General features: G+C 62.0%; 2 protein-coding genes and 2 long non-coding RNA genes across 5 annotated transcripts; 2 read left to right on the top strand and 2 right to left on the bottom strand.

Annotated features, from left to right (window-relative positions):
• The first annotated feature begins 767 nt into the window (after window positions 1-767).
• SECTM1 (secreted and transmembrane 1) lies at window positions 768-15824 on the top strand. The gene is made up of 7 exons (XM_080825554.1): window positions 768-837; window positions 10540-10687; window positions 12749-12850; window positions 13210-13521; window positions 14318-14374; window positions 14567-14730; window positions 15046-15824. Exons 2-6 carry the CDS (start codon window positions 10603-10605, stop codon window positions 14719-14721), a joined length of 711 nt encoding a protein of 236 aa, XP_080681680.1. The 5' UTR covers window positions 768-837; window positions 10540-10602; the 3' UTR covers window positions 14722-14730; window positions 15046-15824.
• On the bottom strand, window positions 11587-16849 carry LOC308356521. The gene is made up of 4 exons (XR_013968113.1): window positions 16778-16849; window positions 16383-16492; window positions 13226-13481; window positions 11587-12742 (listed from the first exon to the last, which is right to left on the bottom strand). It is a non-coding gene; the product is annotated as an uncharacterized lncRNA (long non-coding RNA).
• A 248-nt stretch (window positions 16850-17097) lies between these two features.
• CD7 (CD7 molecule) lies at window positions 17098-20876 on the top strand. Of its 2 annotated transcripts, none has more exons than XM_080825544.1 (4): window positions 17098-17663; window positions 19010-19324; window positions 19574-19704; window positions 20403-20876. In XM_080825544.1, the coding sequence occupies exons 1-4, from the start codon at window positions 17588-17590 to the stop codon at window positions 20508-20510; spliced, it is 630 nt and encodes a 209-aa protein (XP_080681670.1). In that variant the 5' UTR covers window positions 17098-17587; the 3' UTR covers window positions 20511-20876. The 2 variants fall into 2 exon arrangements, with proteins under 2 accessions (XP_080681670.1, XP_080681669.1); XM_080825543.1 differs by having other exon boundaries at window positions 17511-17663; window positions 20389-20871.
• On the bottom strand, window positions 17915-20795 carry LOC308356520. The gene is made up of 3 exons (XR_013968112.1): window positions 20657-20795; window positions 19554-19689; window positions 17915-18424 (listed from the first exon to the last, which is right to left on the bottom strand). It is a non-coding gene; the product is annotated as an uncharacterized lncRNA (long non-coding RNA).
• Window positions 20877-21559: the final 683 nt, after the last annotated feature.

Raw genomic sequence — 21559 nt, 5'->3', positions numbered from 1 at the left:
CCCTCACACCCAAAGCTGCTCTTTGGTTCTGACCTCATACAGGTGCGCCTCGGGGACGGGTCCCCTCGCCCACGCAGGACCCTCCGTGGGGACAAGCTGGGAGGAGGGCCGCCTTCTGGAGAGTCTGACCTTCTCCCCGCGCGGGCCGCCCCCGCTCACTCCTGCCCGCAGCCCAGGCCCACCTCGACGTCGTGGGGCGCCCGCCCGCGCGCGAGACAACTCCGGGCCTTCCCACGCTCCTGTGGGGTCTGAGCGGACACGGCTGGCCCCACGCGAGCGTGCACACGCCGACGAGGACCGCAGGGTCCCCCGGTCCCTGCGGGGACGCCACCCCACCCACCCCAAAGGAGCATCTGGCGCTTTCCTGGAAGAACGCCCCTGCTGTTTCCCTGTTTTCTTTAGGAGGAACGTCTAATGAAGTGTTTTTATTTTTATTTCTTTACGTAATTTTCTTTTTTCAGTGGTCAAGACTCATCGTTCACGCACCGCACCCGTGCCCCACGCGAGTGGAGTGTTTTAAACAAAGACACGGCGGAGAACTACCAAGAAAGTCGTGAACCTCTTCTGTGAACCCAGGGCGGTTCCCAGGACTCCAGACTTCCCCGAACTCGGGGTTTCCTTCCCGGCGGCACGAGCCGCGCGCGGTCCGGGGGCCTCGCTCCCGCCGCCCCCGCCCCGCCCCGCCCCGCCCCCGCCCCGGCCCCGCCCCGCCCCCGCCCCGCCCCCGCCCCGGCCCGGCCCCGCCCCGCCCGAGCGCCAGACAGTCCGCTCCGCCTCGGCGCACAAACGGCGGCGGCTGCGGCGCCTGGAGCAGCGGCGCGCGGAGCCCGGGCGCAGGTGAGCGCGCAGGGGTGGGGACGCGGGGGACGCACGACCGCCCGCGGCGTGGCGGGGGCTTGCGCGGTCCGAGGGCTCCGCGAGCGGAGATGGAGCCCCTGGGGCGCTGCGCTGACCCGCACCCGCAGACGCGCGGCCCCGAGGGCCCCGCCGGAGTCCGTGCGCCAGGGGACCGCGGGCAGACGGCGCGCGCGGCTGGGGAGGAAAAGGGACAGAGGCCGCAGGTCGCACTGGGGACCTGCCTCCCCGCAGGGCCCGCTCCTGAGAGGGCAGGGAGGTCGCATCTCGGGGTCCCGCAGACTCACACTCACTTTCGTGGACTCACACCCAGGATACGCGCACAGTCGCTCTCACACCCCCATAAAAGAGAAGTGAGTCGCCGGAGACTTCCCCGACCGGAAAGGGACCCCGTGCCTGCGAGCCGGGAGAGGAGCTGCCCCTTCCCATGCTTCCCTTGGCATTTGGTTTGGCAGCGACTTCGTGCATCACCTGCGGCTGGTTAATGAGCTGCGGCACGGAAACCACTTTCCGGGCTGGGCCTGTGGGTAGAGGAGCCCAAGCCCCCGGGAGGCTCGCCTGTCCCCCGGGACTGTGACAGTGAGGGTGGGGGAAGATGTGCTTTTGGCCCCAGGGCCCAGGGGAGGAGGCTCCCGGGGCTGATAGTGGGAAAGAGGGTTCTTGGAGCAGGCGGCTTGGGAGACAGGAAGTGTGTGTGCGCCCAGTCCCCAGGCCTGGAGGATTTACTGCCCAGTGGGGGACCCCTCCCAGCAGGGCCCATGACCCCATGACGGGGGCAGCCCCACCCTGGCTGGGGCACTTCCCCTACTCCTGCTCAAGCTGGGGGTCCAGAGCCCTTGCGGGCCGCACCTGTCTCCTGGAGGTGCACGGTCGCAGCGCTGGTGAGAGGCTCGGCCCGCTGGACCTCGTGCACAGGTTCGTGCTCCCGGGCCGCAGGGGAGAGAGTGGCCTCCCTTCGGGGCTGCGGGAGCACCCGGCCCCCTCCCTCAGCTTTCCCTTTTCCCAAACCCGGACACGCACTTTCCAGATCATGTTGAGTTTTAGAATATGGGTGAGGTTCAGTCGGGTGAGGTCCGGAGCCGACCACCAAGAACGAATTCTTGAGACGTCTTTGGTGCAGAATGATGGTTTGTTAAAGCCCGGGGACCGGACCCGTGGGCAGGAAAAGCTGCTGCCCCAGGGGTGTGAGGGGTGGCATGTTATGGGGTTAGGGGAGATAAGGAAAAAGGGAGGTTTCAGTAGAACTTTCATACGCTAAAGACCTACGGGCTGCGGTACTGGAGGCCTTGCCTTGCCCAGGTTGCTATTCCCTTCTTAGCAGGGTGCGAACATTAAGATGGCTGGGAGACCCCTAAAGAATGTCACATATGTCCCACCCAGGAGTGGGAGTGGGGGAAGGCTGCAGGGCTCAGCTTCTGCTTTGTGCTCAGCCACCCTTCTGTCCCCTCCTCACTATCACTGACTCCCACGTGTGGATAGCTCCAGAACCCGTGAGTCGCCCTTGGTCGGGGACCCACAAATGCCGGCTGTATCGCTCCCTCCCCGGCAGGCAGACGCGTCCCGGGGCGCTCACCGGGGCGAAGCCTGCACCTCGTTTGTTCCCCTGCAGCTCGCGCCGGCCGCCTGCCCTCCTGCTCCACGCCAAGCTGCTATCTTCTCACCTGTCCCTTTCCCTATCACGTCCCAGTCTCCCTCCCTCTGGTTTTCCTCTCCTTTGCTGTGTTGGGAAGTGAGACAGTTCAGGCAGGGGGAGTGAAGCCGCCACAATTAAAAGACACTTTATTTCGGTAAATGAGTCATTCTTCACACACACGTATGTCCCCAATCCTGCATGGAACGTGGGCTACAGATCTGCTCCTCGCACGTACCTGGGTGTCTGTACTGTGCCTGGCAAGCCCAGAGAGGAGCCTGTGTCACCAGAGTGAATTTTCTCCAAGCAGATTCCCCAGAACAGCCCAACAGCTGTCCGTGGCTGCGCTTGAATCTGACGCCAAACAGCCATGGGGGGTCAGGTCAGCCAGGGCTGGGGGCAGGTGGACACAGCCACCGCTGGGAGGGAAGAGCGTGGCTCGGTACCGGCAGCCACCCTCAGGGGCCTCCAGGACCCAGGCACCGAGGTCTGGAGGCCCAGCTGGCCTCCCCAGCAATGAGCTTTGCTGGCCGGGGGTCCAGCTCTCATACTGGGTAAGGGCTGCCTCCCAGAGATGGCCCGGACTGGGTTCTGTTCCTCACAAGACAAATGAACGGGCGGAGCCAGCACACCAGGAGACAGAAACTGCATTCTGTGGGACCTCTGCTGCCTTTGGCTCTGTGCCCCGAGAGTGGCCTCCTGTGATTCATGGTCAAGAGTGCAAAGTCCCCGGAACCACATCCGAATGGGACTCACACAACCTCCGGGCCTGCCAATAAAGATGGGATTCCCCAGACCTGGGAGCAGGAGTACCAGGAGAGCCAGAACAGCGCCGTGAACTGTGAGGGGGAATCCCGCCTGGCTCCCTGCCCTGCCCTCTGGTCTCTGGACTGTTCCAAGGCGGACAAGCTGAGCCAGGGAATGTCCTCATAGATAAGCCCGGGGTTCAGCATTGGCACCCATGCCACCTGCCCGGCGGAGGTCCATGCTCTGATCCAAAAGGAGGACCACTAGTCAGTGGTAAAAGCCAGGTGGTGTCCAGGACAGCTGTGGGAGTCCCCAAGGGCTCAGGGTGGCAGGATGTGCAAGAGGACATTGGAAGCTTCCCAGTCTCTGGTCCGGATCCCCCATCTCTGGTCCGGATCCCCCATCTCTAGTCCGGATCCCCCATCTCTAACTCTAGTCCGGATCCCCCATCTCTGGTCCGGATCCCCCAGTCTGTAGTCCAGATCCCCCATCTCTAACTCTAGTCTGGATCCCCCATCTCTAACTCTGGTCCGGATCCCCCAATCTCTGGTCCGGATCCCCCAATCTCTAGTCCAGATCCCCCATCTCTAGTCTGGATCCCCCATCTCTGGTCCGGATCCCCCATCTCTAGTCTGGATCCCCCAGTCTGTAGTCCAGATCCCCCATCTCTAACTCTAGTCTGGATCCCCCATCTCTAACTCTAGTCTGGATCCCCCATCTCTGGTCCGGATCCCCCAGTCTCTAGTCCGGATCCCCCATCTCTAGTCTGGATCCCCCATCTCTGGTCCAGATCCCCCATCTCTAACTCTAGTCCAGATCCCCCATCTCTGGTCCGGATCCCCCATCTCTAATTCTAGTCTGGATCCCCCATCTCTGGTCCGGATCCCCCATCTCTGGTCCGGATCCCCCATCTCTAGTCTGGATCCCCCATCTCTAACTCTGGTCCGGATCCCCCAATCTCTAGTCCAGATCCCCCATCTCTAGTCCAGATCCCCCATCTCTGGTCCAGATCCCCCATCTCTAGTCTGGATCCCCCATCTCTAGTCTGGATCCCCCATCTCTAACTCTAGTCCGGATCCCCCATCTCTGGTCCGGATCCCCCATCTCTGGTCCGGATCCCCCATCTCTAACTCTGGTCCGGATCCCCCAATCTCTAGTCCAGATCCCCCATCTCTAGTCCAGATCCCCCATCTCTGGTCCAGATCCCCCAATCTCTAGTCCAGATCCCCCATCTCTGGTCCAGATCCCCCATCTCTAGTCTGGATCCCCCATCTCTAACTCTAGTCCGGATCCCCCATCTCTAGTCTGGATCCCCCATCTCTAACTCTAGTCCGGATCCCCCATCTCTGGTCCGGATCCCCCATCTCTGGTCCGGATCCCCCAATCTCTAGTCCGGATCCCCCATCTCTAGTCCAGATCCCCCATCTCTGGTCCAGATCCCCCAATCTCTAGTCCAGATCCCCCATCTCTGGTCCAGATCCCCCATCTCTAGTCTGGATCCCCCATCTCTAGTCTGGATCCCCCATCTCTAACTCTAGTCCGGATCCCCCATCTCTGGTCCGGATCCCCCATCTCTAGTCTGGATCCCCATCTCTGGTCCGGATCCCCCATCTCTAGTCTGGATCCCCCATCTCTAACTCTAGTCCGGATCCCCCATCTCTGGTCCGGATCCCCCATCTCTAGTCTGGATCCCCCATCTCTAACTCTAGTCTGGATCCCCCATCTCTGGTCCGGATCCCCCATCTCTAGTCTGGATCCCCCATCTCTAACTCTAGTCCGGATCCCCCATCTCTGGTCCGGATCCCCCATCTCTGGTCCGGATCCCCCATCTCTAACTCTGGTCCGGATCCCCCAATCTCTAGTCCAGATCCCCCATCTCTAGTCCAGATCCCCCATCTCTGGTCCAGATCCCCCAATCTCTAGTCCAGATCCCCCATCTCTGGTCCAGATCCCCCATCTCTAGTCTGGATCCCCCATCTCTAGTCTGGATCCCCCATCTCTAACTCTAGTCCGGATCCCCCATCTCTGGTCCGGATCCCCCATCTCTAGTCCAGATCCCCCATCTCTAGTCCAGATCCCCCATCTCTGGTCCAGATCCCCCAATCTCTAGTCCAGATCCCCCATCTCTGGTCCAGATCCCCCATCTCTAGTCTGGATCCCCCATCTCTAGTCTGGGTCCCCCATCTCTAACTCTAGTCTGGATCCCCCATCTCTGGTCCGGATCCCCCATCTCTAGTCTGGATCCCCCATCTCTAACTCTAGTCCGGATCCCCCATCTCTGGTCCGGATCCCCCATCTCTGGTCCGGATCTCCCATCTCTGGTCCAGTTCTTTTTCTTTTTAACTTTTTTTTTTTAATCGGCTCCACACCCAATGTGGGTCTTGAACTGAGGGCCCTGAGATTGAGTTGCATGCTCTACTGACTGCCACCCAGTGCCACAGGGACTTTGATGGAGGGCGTGACACCAGCCCAAGGTGGGCAAGTTTGGAAGTGAAAAGGGGTGCAACCCAGGTAGTCCCTTATCCTAAGTGTGGAACCAGGGGATCCCACCAAGAGGCGGGACCTCTCCCAACATAAGGAAAGTGTGGAGAGTGGCGGAGAGAGGCTGTGAGTGAGGGGAGGGCCATCAGAGCCTGGAGGAAGGTTCAGAGGAGGCGGAGGGCTTTGGGCAGTGTGAAGAGAAGCCTGTAGCCCCAGCCAGTGCCCATCCCGGGGCCCATGCCCTCAGTGGGCACAACATCCGGCCTGCCTTGGAGGACACAGCAGAAGCTGGCCAGGGGCTACGGGAAGACGCCGGTGGTGGTAGGAAGTCCGGGACACTTCCTGGTTTGTTGTGTAGACAGTTCAGTGCCCATTAGAAAAACATACATAGAGGGACGCCTGGGTTGGCTCAGTTGGTTGGGCGACTGTCTTCGGCTCAGGTCATGATCCCAGCGGCCTGGGATCGAGTCCCACCTCGGGCTCCCTGCTTGGCGGGGGACCTGCTTCTCCCTCTGCCTCTGTCGGCCTCTCTGTCTGCCTGTGCTCCCTCGCTCTCTCTCTCTCACTCTCTCTGACAAGTAAATAAATAAAATCTTAAAAAAGAAAAACATACATAGAAACAGCACATCTAACCATTGCTGTAGATGCGTATTTCTTTTTTTTAATTAATTAATTTATTTGGCAGACACAGATCACAAGTAGGCAGAGAGGCAGGCAGAGAGAGAGGGAGAAGCAGGCTCCCCTCTGAGCAGAGAGCCCAATGCGGGGCTCGATCCCGGGACCCTGAGATCATGACCTGAGCCGAAGGCAGAGGCTTAACCCACTGAGCCACCCAGGCACCCCATAGATGTGTATTTCTTAAGGTGAGGTCAGAGTAGATAATAAGATTTTAAAAATTAGTCAATGTAAAGTAATTGTTAGGGTTGGGGGATGCATGGTGTGTTAGAAACTGCAGAGGCTGGTGGAGCCCGTGAGGCTGGCGGGACTGGGGAGGCTGGCGGGGCTGGGGAGGCTGGCGGGGCCGTGAGGCTGGCGGGACTGGGGAGGCTGGCGGGGCCGTGAGGCTGGCGGGACTGGGGAGGCTGGCGGGGCGGCCCCCGCTGGTATGCTTCCCTCAGCAGGCAGATGAAAACTTGAGAGCAGAGGTGACCAGGCCAGGACCGCCTGGGGCTCGGGGCACCCGACGACCCATCTCCTCCAGGGGGCCGTGCCCTGGATGAGGACGGCCAGTATCTCCCGCACCAGCTGCCTCCTGGGACAGAGGCGAGGCTGCCTGCCTTTCACTTTCCTTTTGCTGGTTCGCACACCACACCCTCTCCAGGTCCCACCGGTCAGGTCAGCACGTGTGACGTGCACACACCTTCACGGCGGTGACCAGCTCTCTGTGTTGCCCCGTCCAAGGGAGGACCAGAGGAGGGGAGGCGGGGAGGCGGGGAGGTGGCTCAGGTCCCTGGGGCTGAGCACCCGCCGTGCGCGTGGGTGGCACGGGGTCCGGGAGCCTGGCCCCCATCGCAGTGCCGGGGAAGCGTGGGCACCCGAGGCGGCGCTGAGCTTGGCCAGGGGCAGCAGGGAAGAGAAAGGTGCACCGACGCCCGAGAGGAGACCGCGTCGGGGGAAGCTCTGGCCCCCATCTCAGGGGGGCGACCCTGGGAAGCTCAGCAAGGACTCGAGGGAACTCCAGAGGCCCCTGCGGACTGTCCCCGAGGCAGGAGGACAGAACTATCGCGGGGCCTACCTAGGGTTTCTTCCACGGCCGGGCCGAGGCCAGACGCCACAGACGGGGCTGGCGCTCAGCTCGCGTGGTGACCCACGGCCCGACTCGGGGAGGCCGGTGCCCGCACAGAGCTCTCCCTCAAGCTGGCACAGAGGGCTCTGGCCGCGGGCCCAGGAGAGACCACCGGGATCAGCAAGGGTGCCTGGGGCCAAGGGGCACGATTGTGTGTTTTCCCATTTCAGAAGATTTCTGTCGGGTGTGAAAGAAAGAAAAAAAACCTGTGTCTTCTAATTTAAGCGACGTTATTTTGTAATAATGTTTGGGAACAGCAGAGCAGATCCTATCTGAGGTGGCAGGAAAAGACCCAGCACAGAAAGTTTCGGTTCCTCTTCCTAGAACCTTCCATCCACATAAGCGGCATTTAATGGGAATGAGCTGTGCGTGCCTGATCTTGGCGGTGGCTGATAGGCATCGAAACCGGCACGGCTGCCGCGGGATCGCCTCCAGCTGTGAAACGGCCGCGTCTTCTGTGTTATCCAGAGTGGATTCATTCTGGCGGGACCGGGGCCGACACCCCTCATCAGCAAGTTCTGGTTTGAAGAAGAAAATTGATTTTGGTTACACTAATAATATTCTCGTGGGGAAACAAACCTGTAGGGAAAGATAAACAGCAGAGGGGCGAGCCCGCCTTCCCGGGGTGAACACAGCTGACAAGGCTACGTTGGGAGTGGCGGCGTCCCGGGCGAGTCGCCCACGGTTAGCGGCGGGATGGACGGGACAGGGGTGCCGCGCGTGGGATGTCTTGGGCGCCGCCCACTTTCTTGGAAGAAAGCGTGGACCCTGTCACGTGACGCTTGCAAAATGGCCTTGAGGGGATTCGTGATTCGCACGTGGAGATCCAGTTCGGTGCCCGTGGATCCCCCACGGTCTGGGAGGTCTCTGGAAGAGGACACCTGAGAACAGCAAACAAGTAACACTTCACTTAACAAAACCGTGACTTTCAAAGAAAACACGGACGACGTAAACATGTAGAGTCTTGTTGCTCCAGAAACAGTCCAAGGAGAAATGTTGGAGCAGGAGCACGTTTGCCTTGCGGGTGGCAGTTTGTTTCTCTAAAACACGAGTCTTACAGCCCCGTAAGGAGGCGACGCTCTACCCCAGAAACGCAGGCAGACTTTGAGAAGGCGGCGGCAGCACGGGCCCCCGGTATAGTGGGTGGGGACGCGACGAGTAGCTTCCTAGGGTGCCAGGCACGTACAGCACATCAGCCAAAACCGTCAGCCGCGGGGACCCAGGGTCTGTGACCCTGGGAGAGGGGGCACACACTCACACACGGGCCACTTGGCTCAGCACAGGTGCTCGCCCCTGGGAGCCCAGAGCCCCGTGTGGACTGAGAGAGAAGGAAAGCCTCCATCCATCAGCCTGGCCGAATCCCCATCCTTCTGTCTGTCCCTCCTTACCCGTCTCCGTGGAGGACCAGCCAGCTCAGGCCAGCCCTGAGCCCACTCCCCAGGAGTGTGGCCGCCTAGCCAGAGCCCCTTGGGCTGGAGGCCAGGAGCCCAGCAAGTGGTTTGCACTTAACATTGTTGAAACTCTTCCCACCTCAGATTAGATGTTTCTTTCAAAAGCTGGATCCGGCCGTTTTCCTTTCTTAGTGGTTGTGCAGGGCAGGGCAGGCCTTCTCTCGCTGCCCCAAGGCCCCCAGATCAGCGTGTTTTCACAGAAGACCACACCAGGAGACCCGCCATGAACCCTGGGGTTGGCTGGTGGGGTCAAGGTGGGAGGACACGCCTGCCTGCTCAGGCCCCCGGGGGTCTGGGGAGCTACGCGCAGCAGCACGGAAGGGGGTGCTCTGTGGCCCTGGTGGGGCTGGGATCATTCCTCCCGGCCCAACTGCCCTTACTGGGGTCAGGACTGGGCCTGGTCACCAATGGCCCCAAGTGTCTGGAGGCCATTAAGTTCGAAGTTCCCAGTGCTCCTGGCCCTGGTGCCCCATTCCCCCCAAACAGCTGAATTCAGGCACAGCTGCGGAGACACGAGGAAGACCAGGGGTTGCCAGGGGCCCGGAGAAGGGGTGAGCAGCTGGGGCACAGGGTTTGGGGACAGCTCTGTCAGGGACATGATGAGGGATGCAACCCATTACGCATTTGTCCAGACGGCCCTTCCGTTCGACACACGAGTGAGCCGGACTTCGGGCATCGGCCGCGTGTGTGCCGGCTCACGAACCGTGACGCGCGTGCCGCGGCGGGTGCGACGAGCGACGCGGGTGCCACCACAGCGCTCCCACGTGTCGACTCTGCACTTTCTGCCCAATTTTCCCGTAAATCTAAAACTGCCCAAAGACAAAACAAAAAGTCTATTATTGTTATTTTTTTAATCTAAAGGTCAAGAAATGATCTGGCAAGCAATTTTAAAATACTTTTAAATAAGGGCGACCGGCCGGCTCAACGGCCAGGAGGCGAGACTCGGTCTCGGGGCTGTGAGTTCGAGCCCCACACTGGGTGCAGAGTTGATTTAAAAACAAAATCTTAAAAATAAATATATAAAATAAAATACCTTTAAATAATTTAATCAGAAAAAAATGTCATATTAACCAAGGTCAAGAGGGTAGCAGAAGCCCGTGGGGGCGCTTGCGTGAAAGGGGACGGAAGGCTGCCCTGTGAGTCCCACAGGAGGGCTCCTTTGGTTGAGAAGAGCCCGTCCCCTAAGGGCGTCTCGAAGGAAGCAGGTGCCCCCAGCCCAGGAAAGGGCGAGGGCGGGGAGGGCAGGGGTATCCAAGGCAGTCTAGGAATGGGGTCAGATCCGAGCGGGCATGACCCGTGTCCACAGGAACACAATTCAGGCCAGTTTTGCACATTTTATCGTCACTATGGTGCTGTCAGCAGGGCTCTCTCCCGGTGACGTCCCTCCTGGCTTGTCCGTGTTTCTTGTTTGTCTGTCAGTGACCAGCGTCGCGCACATTATAAAGGTACAGAGAAGGTGCAGGAGAAGAGGCCTAGTGGGGGCTCTGGCCTCCGGGCACAGCTGGTCAGGGAGGAGCTCGGGACTGCTACCCGCTCCTGGCCAGGCTGCAGCCCGGAGACTTCTGATCCTGTGGCTTTCCTTCCTCCAGGGAGTGTCCCAAGAACCAATGAAGAGGACACAAGACCCCTGAGGCCTCCCTGTCCTCCTGGCCATGCTGACCCTGACATTCCCCCTCTCAGTTCCCCAGCTGCTGTGGATCGTCCTCCTGGTCACCTCCCTGAGTACTCAGAATGGAAGTAAGTCTCAGGATGCCTCCCTGTCTGCTGGTGGCCCAGCAAGGGGTGGGGGAGGGGGAGGCAGGGGTGGGAGGAGCAGATCCACATCAGGTCCAGTGGGAACCAGGCCCCAGGTAATGACCGTGACCTTGAGAGGGGCTGGCCCAGCACTCCTGGGTCACAGTGGGATAAGCCAAGTCCTCCCACGGATGGCAGACAGGAGGTACCCGCTCCAGCACCCAGTGATGACCATCAGAACGCATATGGGGACGGCTAGGAGCGTGTCCAGTTTCCATGGGAAAGAGGGTCGGGCCCGTTAGTGACAAGAGCTGTGGCCAGAGGAAGGGCGGCAGTCGGAGGGTTCTCTGCCTCTGCTTTGGTCCCCGATCCCTCCTTGGGCCAGTGGCTCCAGCATCACCTGGGAGCTCGTTAGACATGCAGACTCTTGGGGCGCGCTCCGTCCTGCGGCTCCAGGGGAGGGCAGAGTAGATACCGGACCCCAGGGCACCTCATCCCGGTGGAAGAAATCACAGGCGGAGGGAGCATCTGTGACCACCCCGGCTGTTCCTGGGTGCGGTTGGGGTGGAGTGCCCCCAGGATTGGCAGGAAACCTGTGAGCCGCAGAGGCCCGGGGCTACCAGGCACTGGACAGATGACGGCAGTCCTGCCCGTCCCCTCCCGGTTCCGGCTCTGCCGGACTCTGACAGCCCAAGTCAGCCCCCCTCGTGGGCGTGGTGACGGTGCCGGCAACCAGTGCGGAGGGCTCTGTCTGGCCTGGGGACCCCGCCCGGCAGCCTCTCTGTAGGTGGGACGGGGGTGCCTCAGAGTTGTCTGAATTTCTCTGCCAGGTGTGTGTTCATGCAACACTTTGACAATTTTGTAAAGATGCAGAGAAGGCATTTTATTTTATATTTCTATTTAAATTCAATTAATTAACCCAGGGTGAACTATTAGTTTCCGGGGTCAGTGACGCATCAGTTGCTCACAACACCCGGTGCTCATCGCATCCCGTGTCCTCCTTAGTGCCCGTCACCCAGTGCCCCCGGCCCCCCAGCCCCTGGCCCCCCAGCCACCCTCGGTCTGTTTCCTGTGGCTAAGGGTCTCTTACGGTTTATCTCCCTCTGATTTCATCTTGTTTTGTTTTTCCCTCCCTTCCCCTTTCCTGCTCTGTCTTGTTTCTCAAATTCCTCGTATCAGGGAAATCATACGATAATTGTCTTTCTCTGACTGACTTACTCACTGAGCACTTGCAAATGGCAAGATTTCACTCTTTCTGATGGCTGCGTCGTGTCCCTTTCCTCTATAGACCACATCTGCAGAGAAGGCATTTTAAAACCCTTCCTCGGGACAAACTCCCCAGCTGCTGAGGGGAACAGCGGGGAGACCGGGTCGGGCCCCTGCTGCGGACACGCAGGTGGAGGTCTACGTCCACGGAGCTTTGACCGGCCGCACTGTAGCCGCCTTCTGGAACCCGGGCAGTTTCCTGCCGGCTCCCACGGCCTCCCCGAATCGAGCCCCCCCCACCACTCTGGTGCCTGCTGGCCCGTGCCCACTGGCTGAGCCGCCCTGGCCAGCTGCACGACGTGCAGACACGGGACTGCGGCCTGGGAGGGGCCCACGGTCCCAGCACTCCGGGTTTGCTCAGGCTTGTGCCTGCCCTGCAGAATTTCCACCTCACGCACCCTCTGCTGTGGGCTCCCAAGGCCCCGGGCACGTGGCCACATGTGGCACCTGCCACGCTGTGAGGACTTGGTGAACTGTGGTCTCGTGCAGCACACGGCGTGCCCAGAGCTCGTGCCGCTGTCTGGCATCTGTGCACCTGGGCCTGGGCCCCGGTGGAAAGTGCCACAGCAGGACCGGGGGGGCCGGCTCATGTTGCGCGAGGCCCCGACTGCCGTGTGCCGGGGCTCTGGGTCCCTGTCGGTCAGAGCTCGCTCAGACTGTGCGGTGAGGCTGGCGACGGGCGACTGTTCCAGGACTCGGCCTCCCAAGATGGTGGGGCGGGTTCCACGGCCAGCAAGGCAGCCAGAGGTTGGGGCCGCGCTCGTGGCTTCTGACAGTGGCGGTGGCGGTGTCCTGCAGGAGCGGGGAACCTTCCTTGTGGAGCTGGGTGTGCATGCCCGGCCCGGGAGCCCGGGGACGGTGAGGCGGCTGCGGGTCTGGCCACGACTGCACAACACTCCCGTGAGTGCACAGAGTGCGCGCGCCCCTTCCCCAGAACCCGCCTGCAAGGAGGGGAGTTCTGACGGATGTGCCCGGGCCTGGTGACACGCCACACGAGCTGCGCGTGGGGACACACCCGCACGCACACACACAGCCTCCCCGCTTTTATTTCGGTGTTGTTTTCCCGCTTGGGGCACACGTGCTGATCTGTCCGATGGGTGGGTACGGAGCTCCCCGCGTCCTCCAGCACCCTGAGCTGGGCCTGGGCGTCCCTGGGACCCTCGCCTCACCACCGTCCCTCCCTCGACCCCAGGGAGGGCGGTCAGTGAGCGTCCTGAGGCCCCGCCATGACCCGTGTGTGACCCGTCCCCTGCACACAGAATGGGACAACCCCACCTGCACCGAAGGAGTGGTGTCCGTGCCCCGAGGGGAGCGCGCCGTGATGGGCTGCAACATCTCCAACCCCTTCCTCAGCGTGGCCGTCGCCCTGGGCACCCCCGGGGCCAGTGTCCAGCCGCTCTTCCGCGTGCAGTCCCCGGGGTGCTTCTGCCGGGAAGGGTGGCGGCTCTGGGTGCAGGGAGGCGTGGCCCAGCTGGTGATCGACAACGCCAGCGACTCCCAGGCCGGATGCTACAAGTGGCACCTGCAGGGTCTGCAGAGAAATATCGGAGTCACCACACTGAACGTTTCAGGTGAGGGCGGCATCTTTGTCCCCCCAGCCCACCCCACCCCAGGGGCTTTTCGTATTTGGGAGGGGCGGGGGAGCCGTTCTTTCCCCCCCAGAAGTGCCCGGGGCCCCGGGATGGGGCCCAGAGAACGCAGGCCTGGGTTCCGACAGAGCAGAATGAAACGAGACCAGCCTCCGCTCCTCCAAGGACCTGCGCCACAAGGGGGTCAGGCGGGGGCTGCCCTGTCCAGGGAGGAGGCGAGGCCGTGTGCCTCTCCCGCTCTGCCCCAGACCTCCTCCCTCTCACCAGCTCGGTGTGGGGGGGGGATCCACAGCAGCCCCTGCAGAGCTTCGTCTGCCCCCAGAGGGCCCACCTCCCCGCTCTCACCCAGATGCCCCATGATGCCTCCACTCCCCCCCGAGCTGGTCCCACTTCCCCAGCCTTGCCCTGTCCACCTTGTCCACCTGAAGGGTCCAGCGGTCCCCCCCAGACCCGGGCCTGCCCTCCGACCAGTCCACACCCATGCCCCCGCCACCTGCCCTCCCCCTTCCACTGCCCTCACGTGAGTGGTTCCTCACTTCCCCTCTACTTGGAGGAGCGCTCCCTGTCCCGCATCCCCTCCGGGACACTGCTCAGACCCACAGGCAGTGCCCGCCCCACCGGTTCCAATCACAGTCTCCCTGGGCTGTGCGGTGGCTGAGAATGTGCCTGAGAATGGTGCCCCGGCCTGGCCAAGCCCGGGGAAGGGACCCAGTGAGCCCTTCGGGGACTCCTGGTACCCTCCTCTCATCTGATTCCTGGGCCTGGGGGGCTGTGTCAGGGGCAGTGTCCCAAGACCTGAAGGAGAGAGGACGTCTGCTCTTTGCAAATCCCTGTGGTAGGTATTCTTACCCTACGCCCAGGTTCCCCTGGGCTGTCCCCATCCTCCATGCCGGCACCCCTGTCCAGCCTGCACACCCTGCCCCCTGCTCCCGGCCCATGGGGGTGATGTCACCCTCAAGGGTGCGCTCAAGGCAGGCAGTGGCTCCTCATAGGTGAACAAGTGTCCCCCTGCCCCCACTTCCCACAGGCCCAGAGACGCCATGCCCGCCAGAGGCCGGAGACCCGCTCACGGTAGTCCTCGTGGTCAGCAGCATCATTGTCGGCCTCCTCTTCCTGGTGCTTGGCGTGTTAGCCTGCACCAAAGGCACAGGCCCCCTGCGCTACTTCCCCCAGAAGTGCTAAGGACCCCAGGTCTGAGGCCCTGCACCTAGTCTGTGGGCTGGTGGGGGTGGGGGGCACCTTGGGCCCAGAGAGAGCACACGCCCCTCCCTCAGAGGACCCCAGCTGGCTGCGGCAGGTGCCTCCCTCCCGGTCAGGCCCCCTGGGTCCCCAAAGCACTCATTTGTCCCAGGACCCCCTGGGGCAGTACAGAGGCTGGACTTTTGGCTCCTTCCGGGACACCTAAGACGAGGGGCCCAGCGGGTGTGTCTGCATGCATGTGAGCACACGTGACCTGAGTGTGCCCACACATTCTGACTCGGCTCTCATCCCTCCTTCCCTCCCCAGGAGAGCTGGTTCTGAACGGGCGGACGGAGGGCCTGTGAGGAGGGTGATGGACAGGCCTAAAACCCAGAGCCGACCCCAGGAGTCCTGCCCACTCTGAGGCCACCAGCACCCGAAACCTCCCCTCAGGAGTGGAGCCCCACGTGTCCCAACTCCATCCAGTTGACATGCCCGTGCCCATGAACCATGCAGCGGGGCTGACAGAAGCAGGCCCCCGTCCCTGCCTCTGGCCCAGGAGACCCGCTCAGCCCTTCTGCCCCAGAGGCCAGCTTCTGCGGCGCAGAGGAGGGAGGAGGGAGGGGCGGGAGGAGAGGGTGTGACCCGGGCTGACCCCCACCCACCTCAGCCTCCCACAGCTGTCTCAGCTCCCCGACTGCCCCCCCCCCCAGCCCCACCAGATTCTCTGGTCAAAAATGGGAAAATCTCAGGGACGCCTGGGTGGCTCAGTGATTAAGTGTCTGCCCTCAGCTTAGGTCAGGATCTCAGGTTCCTGGGATGGACTCCTGCCCAGCGGGGAGCTGCTTCTCCCCCTGCCTCTCCCCTGGCTTATGCTCTCTCTCTTCCTCTCTCTCCCTCTCTCAAAAAAATAAAAAATCTTTGGGGTGCCTGGGTGGCTCAGTGGGTTAAGCCTCTGCCTTCAGCTCAGGTCATGATCTCAGGGTCCTGGGATGGAGCCCCACATCGGGCTCTCTGCTCAGCGGGGAGCCTGGTTCCCCCCCCCCCGTCTCTGCCTGCCTCTCTGCCTACTTGTGATCTCTGTCAAGTGAATAAGTAAAATCTTTAACAAAAAAAAGAAAAAAAAGTCTTTAAAAAAAAAAGGCGGGGGAAGAAATCTAAAACATTTGACCTCAAAGAACCTCTCCCTTCCCTGCCCCGTCGGCGCCTGGGGCCTGGGCTTCCAGCCTCGGGTGCAGAAGCGACAGGCTGCTCTACCCTGGAGATGCCCCAGCTTGGGTCTTAGCTTGATCTGGGCACACTCCTGTCTTTGGCCCTGGGCAAGAACAAGTTTGGCGTCCCTCCTGCCCCGGGGTCCTGAGGTTAAGCTGTGGGGGAAGGAGGCCTGAGGGGGAGCTCCAGCGCCACCAGCACCAGGAGGGGTCGCTGTAGCCAGAGCCCCTCTGCTAGGGAGCGGCCAGAGGCACCTGGCAGTCAGGTGTCCACGCAGCCCTGCCCACCCCGACCTCCCAGCCGCAGGGTTCCCTTCCCCCACCTGCCCACCTGCAGGCCCTTCCCTGTCCCCGACCCTTTTGTCAGATGTCTTCATAATCTCAACGTGTGACTCCATGGAGTGGATTCTGAAGACGCACACAGGTTTTTCTGAAGTACACATTCGGGGATACCTGGGTGGCTCAGTCGGTTAGGCATCGGACTGTTAATCTCAACTCAGGTCCTGATCCCAGGGTCATGAGTTCAAGCCCCACGATGGGCTCCAGGCTGGGCATGCAGCCTACTTAAAAAATAAATAAAATATACATTCGGTGTTCTGAAAACCCATAGCACTAATCTTTACGATGAATAAAGTAACTCAACCAAGAAATCATCAAATGATCTGAGAAATACTCGTGCTTTAAGTGGGGAAAAGCACAAAAACTAAAAGAAGTTGCTTCCTGTCTTAAAGCACTAACTAACAAGGCAGAAAGGCACCCAGAGATGCTGCGGGGGCGTCGCCCTCCCTCACCGCGGAGAGCCCAGGCTGCAGGCCCTGCCTGCTCCCTTGCCTCGGGCCTAGACCTACAGGCAAGTCCTGGGCCTGGGTCCTCCACTGTTTTCGTTTCCTCCTTGTTGCTTGTGTTTTCGCGGGTTTCTGTAAGAAGATTGGAGTTCTGGGCCTCCCTCCGGGCCCCGCCCCTCCCTCCGGGCCCCGCCCCTCCCTCCGGGCCCCGCCCCTCCCTCCGGGCCCCGCCCCTCCCCGGGCCGCGCCCCTCCCTCCGGGCCCCGCCCCTCCCTCCGGGCCCCGCCCCTCCCTCCAGGCACCGCCCCTCCCCGGGCCGCGCCCCTCCCTCCGGGCTCCGCCCCCTGCTCCTGGGGCCCTCCGGGCCCCGCCCCCACAACGCGGGGGTCACTGAATGGTGGGCCAGATTTCTAGGCATAAATCAGGTTGGACAGAAAGTGACCCAGAGGACCCAGGGCATCCGGCCCCTGAACCCACCCCCCCGAGGGACTCCCCCGGCTTTCTCCTGGTCCTGCCCCCCACCTCGGGCCTGTGGAGACACGGCGGCTGGGGGGGGGGGAAACCAGGACAACTGGTCACCCATTGGGCTCTCAGCAGGACAGTGCGGAGGGGTGAGAGGGGGTGAGGACCGCCCCTCCCAGCCTGGCCCTCCGCACCTCCCCTTGCCGGTGGCGCCGCTCCAGGAAGCCCTCCTGGAGGGCCCGGACCACCAGCCACCACCTCCTGCCGCGCCGTTACCTGGGGGTTCGGGGCGGTGCCTCCGAGCTGGTGGCTCGCAGGCGGGCGCCGCAGACAGGAAGAGTCTCAGCCAGCCGTGAGCCGGGCCCTGCTTCTCCCTCGGCGCTGGTCTGCGGGGGGCAGGCTGCGGCGAGCATGGCCCCAGAGCTCCCTCTGCTCCCCCTGCGCCTCTCTTATGCCTGTACCCTGCTCGGGGCTCTGGCCACCCAAGGTAAGCCCTGCCCGTGCCTCACCGCGTCCCCCACTGTGCCCCCACCTGGGGATGCTCCTTCCTGGGAAGGGGGTGGTCTGGGGATCCTGAGCGTGACCTCCCCTCGAAGCCCTCCCCACCCCCAGTGACGTCTGGGTGCAGAATCTTTTTCTTTACTTAAATGTCTGGCGATTGTCTTTTACATAATTAGCAAGGTTACCTTGGTTATGAGAGAATGTTGTCTGCTAGTTTGCTTTTTTTTTCTATTTTTTAAAAAGATTTTATTTATTCATTTGACAGAGATCACAGGTAGGCAGAGAGGCAGACAGAGAGAGGAAGGGAAGCAGGGTTAGCTGAGCAGAGAGCCCAATGCGGGGCTCGATCCCAGGACCCTGAGATCAGGACCTGAGCCGAAGGCAGAGGCTCAACCCACTGAGCCACCCAGGTTTCCCCACTAGTTTGCTTTTTAAAACAGATACATGTGCAAAGTTCTGCAGTAAGATGGAAATAGTGGGGTGGGATGGGGAGACAGCAGAAAAAGAAAGAAAAGAAAAAGGAAGTTCCAGAATTTAGTTTGCTGAGAAGCTGATGCTTGGATTACATTAAGGAAAGTTCACTGGGACACCTGGTGGCTCAGTCCATGAAGCGTCCGCCTTTGGCTCAGGTCACGATTCCAGGGTCCTGTGATCAAGTTCCATGTTGGGATCCCCGCTCGGTGGGGAGTCTGCTTCTCCCTCTCCATCTGCCTCCTGCTCCCCTACTTGTGCTCTCTCTCCCCCTCTCTGATAAATAAAGTAAAGTAAAATAAAATAAAAATAAAGAAGGTTCATGTTTGCACCAGGAAGTTGGTCTGGCTGGGCCCCAGCTGGGCAGACAGACACATTTCCAGGTGTCCCTCAGACAAGCCAATGTGCCCACCCCACAGAGCCACCAGCTCTAGGCGCCTGAAAATGATGGGGACACTGAGGCAGCCAGCAATGGAAAGAGAGGAGACAGCACGGCCTGGCCGGCCATCTCGGGCACAGTCTGTTAAGAGAAGGAGGAGGTGTAGGGCGGGGAGGTGCTGCTCGGTGAAGGACCAGCTGCTCTGGAAGGAAGGGGCTGCAGCCCAAGCTTCCCTGCGGCCCCAGTGTGGAGAGAGGTCACGGGCAGCTGGCTCCCCGTGTGGCCCCATCAGTGTTCCTATCCCGCCACTGAGGTGTGTGTGCCCCAGAGCAGCGTCCAGTGAGAGGGCTCACTGTGGTGACACGGCCACAGCGGGCTGTCCCAGGGCCCCTCCGTCCCTCCGGCATGCCCTGCAGAGAGGAGGGTCCCTGCCCCCTCTCCCCGGGCCAGGCCGTGGTGACAGCAGGGGGTCCTTCCTGCAGAGGTGCGGCAGCTCCCCCCCTACACGATTGCCTCAGAGGGGGGCTCCATCAACATCACCTGCTCCACGAGCGGGCCCCTGGCCGGGGTCTACCTGAAGCGAAGGTGGCCAAAGTCCACCAGCGTGATTTACTACGAAGACAAGAAGCAGCCCACTGTAGACGAGTGCTTCCGAGGTCGCGTCACCTTCTCCGGGCTGCAGCACAACCTGACCATCACCCTGAGCCGCCTGCAGCCGGCGGATGCTGGGGCTTACGTCTGCCAGGCGGTCATGGATGACGAGGTCTGGGGCCCTGGCACCCTGGTGCTGGTGACAGGTAGGGAACGTGCCCACCCTGGGACCCACTCCGCCTCCCTGCATGGTAGGCCAGGCTCCGCCTGCCCTTGTCTGCCCCGAAGTGTCCTCTACGCTTGCTTGAGATGTTCATTCCGGCTGGAGCCCACTGCCTCCAGGAAGCACCCTGGATTGCCCACCCCCCCCCACTCCAGAGCCCCTCCACGAACCCCAAAGGCTCTCGTGGAGTGGAATCCACCACCACCACATACCTCTCCACTCCTCTTCACAGACGAAGTGTCCCAGGAAGCAGACACGTGCCCCAAGTCTCAGCGGACCTCAGCCTTCCCTGTGGTCCTGGCCGTGAGCTGCTTCTTCCTCGGGCTGGCAGTAGGGGCCGCATGTGTGCTGAGGAAGACACAGGTCAGCGTGAACCCCCAGATGTCACCCGGGTCCCTATCAGCTCCTCTAAGAAAGCAGGGCGGGACGGAGAAGGTGAAGCCCTAGAGGAACCCCAGGGCCTGTCCACGCCCTCATCGGGGTCCCTGGGAGTTCTGAGGCTTCAGGTGGTCCGAGGTGGGAGGGAAACCCAGGAACTGGTGCGGTTAGCAGGGATGGGCACGGCCCCGCCGAGGCTGACAGACACTGAGGAGAGGGAGGAGGGTCCAGGCAGACGTTCAGAGAGCATGGGGGGCGGCCTGTGTGTGGCCGTGCGAGTGTGAGCACGTGTGCGCACGAGTCTGGAGGTGTGAGCTTGATGGGGGCAGGGGTGAACGTGCGCTGGGGGGGGCGACAGAGACAGGTGCCAGCAAGTGGTCAGCTCTGCCCTGGTCACTCACTTGCCGTTGCCCAGCTCCATGTCTCCCCACGCCCCGGGGCGAGGTCCCTTTCATCCTCCACCTCCCTGCCGCTGCCCACCCATCCCACTCCACCCCTGCCCCCAGCCTGGGGCAGCTCGGGGCTGCCCAACGCCCCTCGAGAACTGACTTCATGCAGGCCCGAAGCCCAGCAGCGTTTCAAGGGCGGAGTCTAAAAGCTTCCGGAGCGGGCGTGCGCGGAAGAAAGAGGGTGTCCCGGAGCGAGCTGGGCCCTGTACAGAGAGGACAGGCTTTCCCTTCCAGGTCAAGAAACCGTGCTGTGCGGAGGACAAGAGCTCAGCATGTGTGGTGTACGAGGACATGTCCTACGGAGGCGGAAACAGGATGTGCACCCCCAACGAGTACCAGTGAGCCCAGCAGGCCCCTCTCCAACCTCCCTCTGCCCAGGCGCAGCTCACAGACGACCACCTGGCCCAGCGAGGTCACACCGGCAGCTCCCTGCAGCCATCGGGCTCCCGGCCTGCCGGGGCCTCCTCTAGGAAGCCTTCCTAGCCTACCTCCTGCCGGCCACGCTGCCCTGCCCGGCTGGTTCCGGCACCCTGGGCCCACCAGGGAGGAAGCCTCTGTGTCCTGCTGCCGGCCGCCCTTCCCCCACGTGGCGGGAGGAGCTTCTCCGTGGGTGGATCGGGCCCAGGGCCCGGCAGACGGCCAAGAGGGAGGGAAGTCCAGTCCCGACCCCAACCCAGGCCGGAAATAAAGCTCGCCTCCCGCCTTCTGACTCCAGCATCTGTTCCTCCCCCGGCTCAGAGCCCAGGGGGCGGCTCGACTGATCCCCGCCCCAGACGTCCTCTAGGACCTTTGCACCCGCGCGATTACCTGCGGGACCGCCGGGGAAGGGGCGGAGCAGGGGGGCACTTCCCGCGCTCCAGGCCGCAGGGGGCTGCGGAAGGGGCAAACCGGCCAGAGCCTCACCCAGGCCTCAGCCCCCTCACCTGTCCTCACCTGCCCCCCCCCCACAGAATGAGCTGGGGGGGGGGCGCTGGCAGCGGTCGGCCCGGGGTCTACACGGAGAGCCCGACCCTGGGCGTGCTCCTGCGGGACGGGGGGGCGGTGGGAACTCGGGGACCCGCTTGCTGTCCGGGGAGAGGAAAAGGCACCCCCATTGTGGGCCAGAGCTGCGGGGTGTCCTCCTAGACCCTGGGCTGAGAGAGGACCGTGCTGCCCACCCCCACCCCCGTCCTGCGCCCTGGAATCTCCCACCAAAACCGCAAAAGCAAAACTGGCTTAATCCTTCGCACCCGGGGCTCCCAAACCTGGCGCCTTTTTTTGGGGGGGGGGTTGTTTATTTATTTGAGAGACAGAGAGCGGGAGCGGGGACAGTGGCAGAGGGAGGAGCGGCAGACCGCCCGCTGAGCAGGGAGCCTGATGCGGCCGGTCCCGCCCGGATCCCGCCAGGGGCA

This window comes from Martes martes (assembly GCF_963455335.1).
Source record: "Martes martes genome assembly, chromosome: 16".
Lineage (NCBI taxonomy): Eukaryota > Metazoa > Chordata > Mammalia > Carnivora > Mustelidae > Martes > Martes martes.
This window is presented reverse-complemented; position numbering and strand designations above follow the sequence as displayed.

What these genes read in the sequence shown, in the direction of transcription:
- SECTM1 (XM_080825554.1), top strand. Translation starts at nt 10,603, where the DNA reads ATGCTGACCCTGACATTCCCCCTCTCAGTTCCCCAGCTGCTGTGGATC. An exon ending in CACGACTGCACAACACTCCC is followed by an intron (nt 12,851 to 13,209) that starts GTGAGTGCACAG and finishes CCCTGCACACAG; the next exon opens with AATGGGACAACCCCACCTGC. An exon ending in GCTCTTTGCAAATCCCTGTG is followed by an intron (nt 14,375 to 14,566) that starts GTAGGTATTCTT and finishes CACTTCCCACAG; the next exon opens with GCCCAGAGACGCCATGCCCG.
- CD7 (XM_080825543.1), top strand. Translation starts at nt 17,588, where the DNA reads ATGGCCCCAGAGCTCCCTCTGCTCCCCCTGCGCCTCTCTTATGCCTGT. An exon ending in CGGGGCTCTGGCCACCCAAG is followed by an intron (nt 17,664 to 19,009) that starts GTAAGCCCTGCC and finishes TCCTTCCTGCAG; the next exon opens with AGGTGCGGCAGCTCCCCCCC. An exon ending in CACCCTGGTGCTGGTGACAG is followed by an intron (nt 19,325 to 19,573) that starts GTAGGGAACGTG and finishes TCCTCTTCACAG; the next exon opens with ACGAAGTGTCCCAGGAAGCA.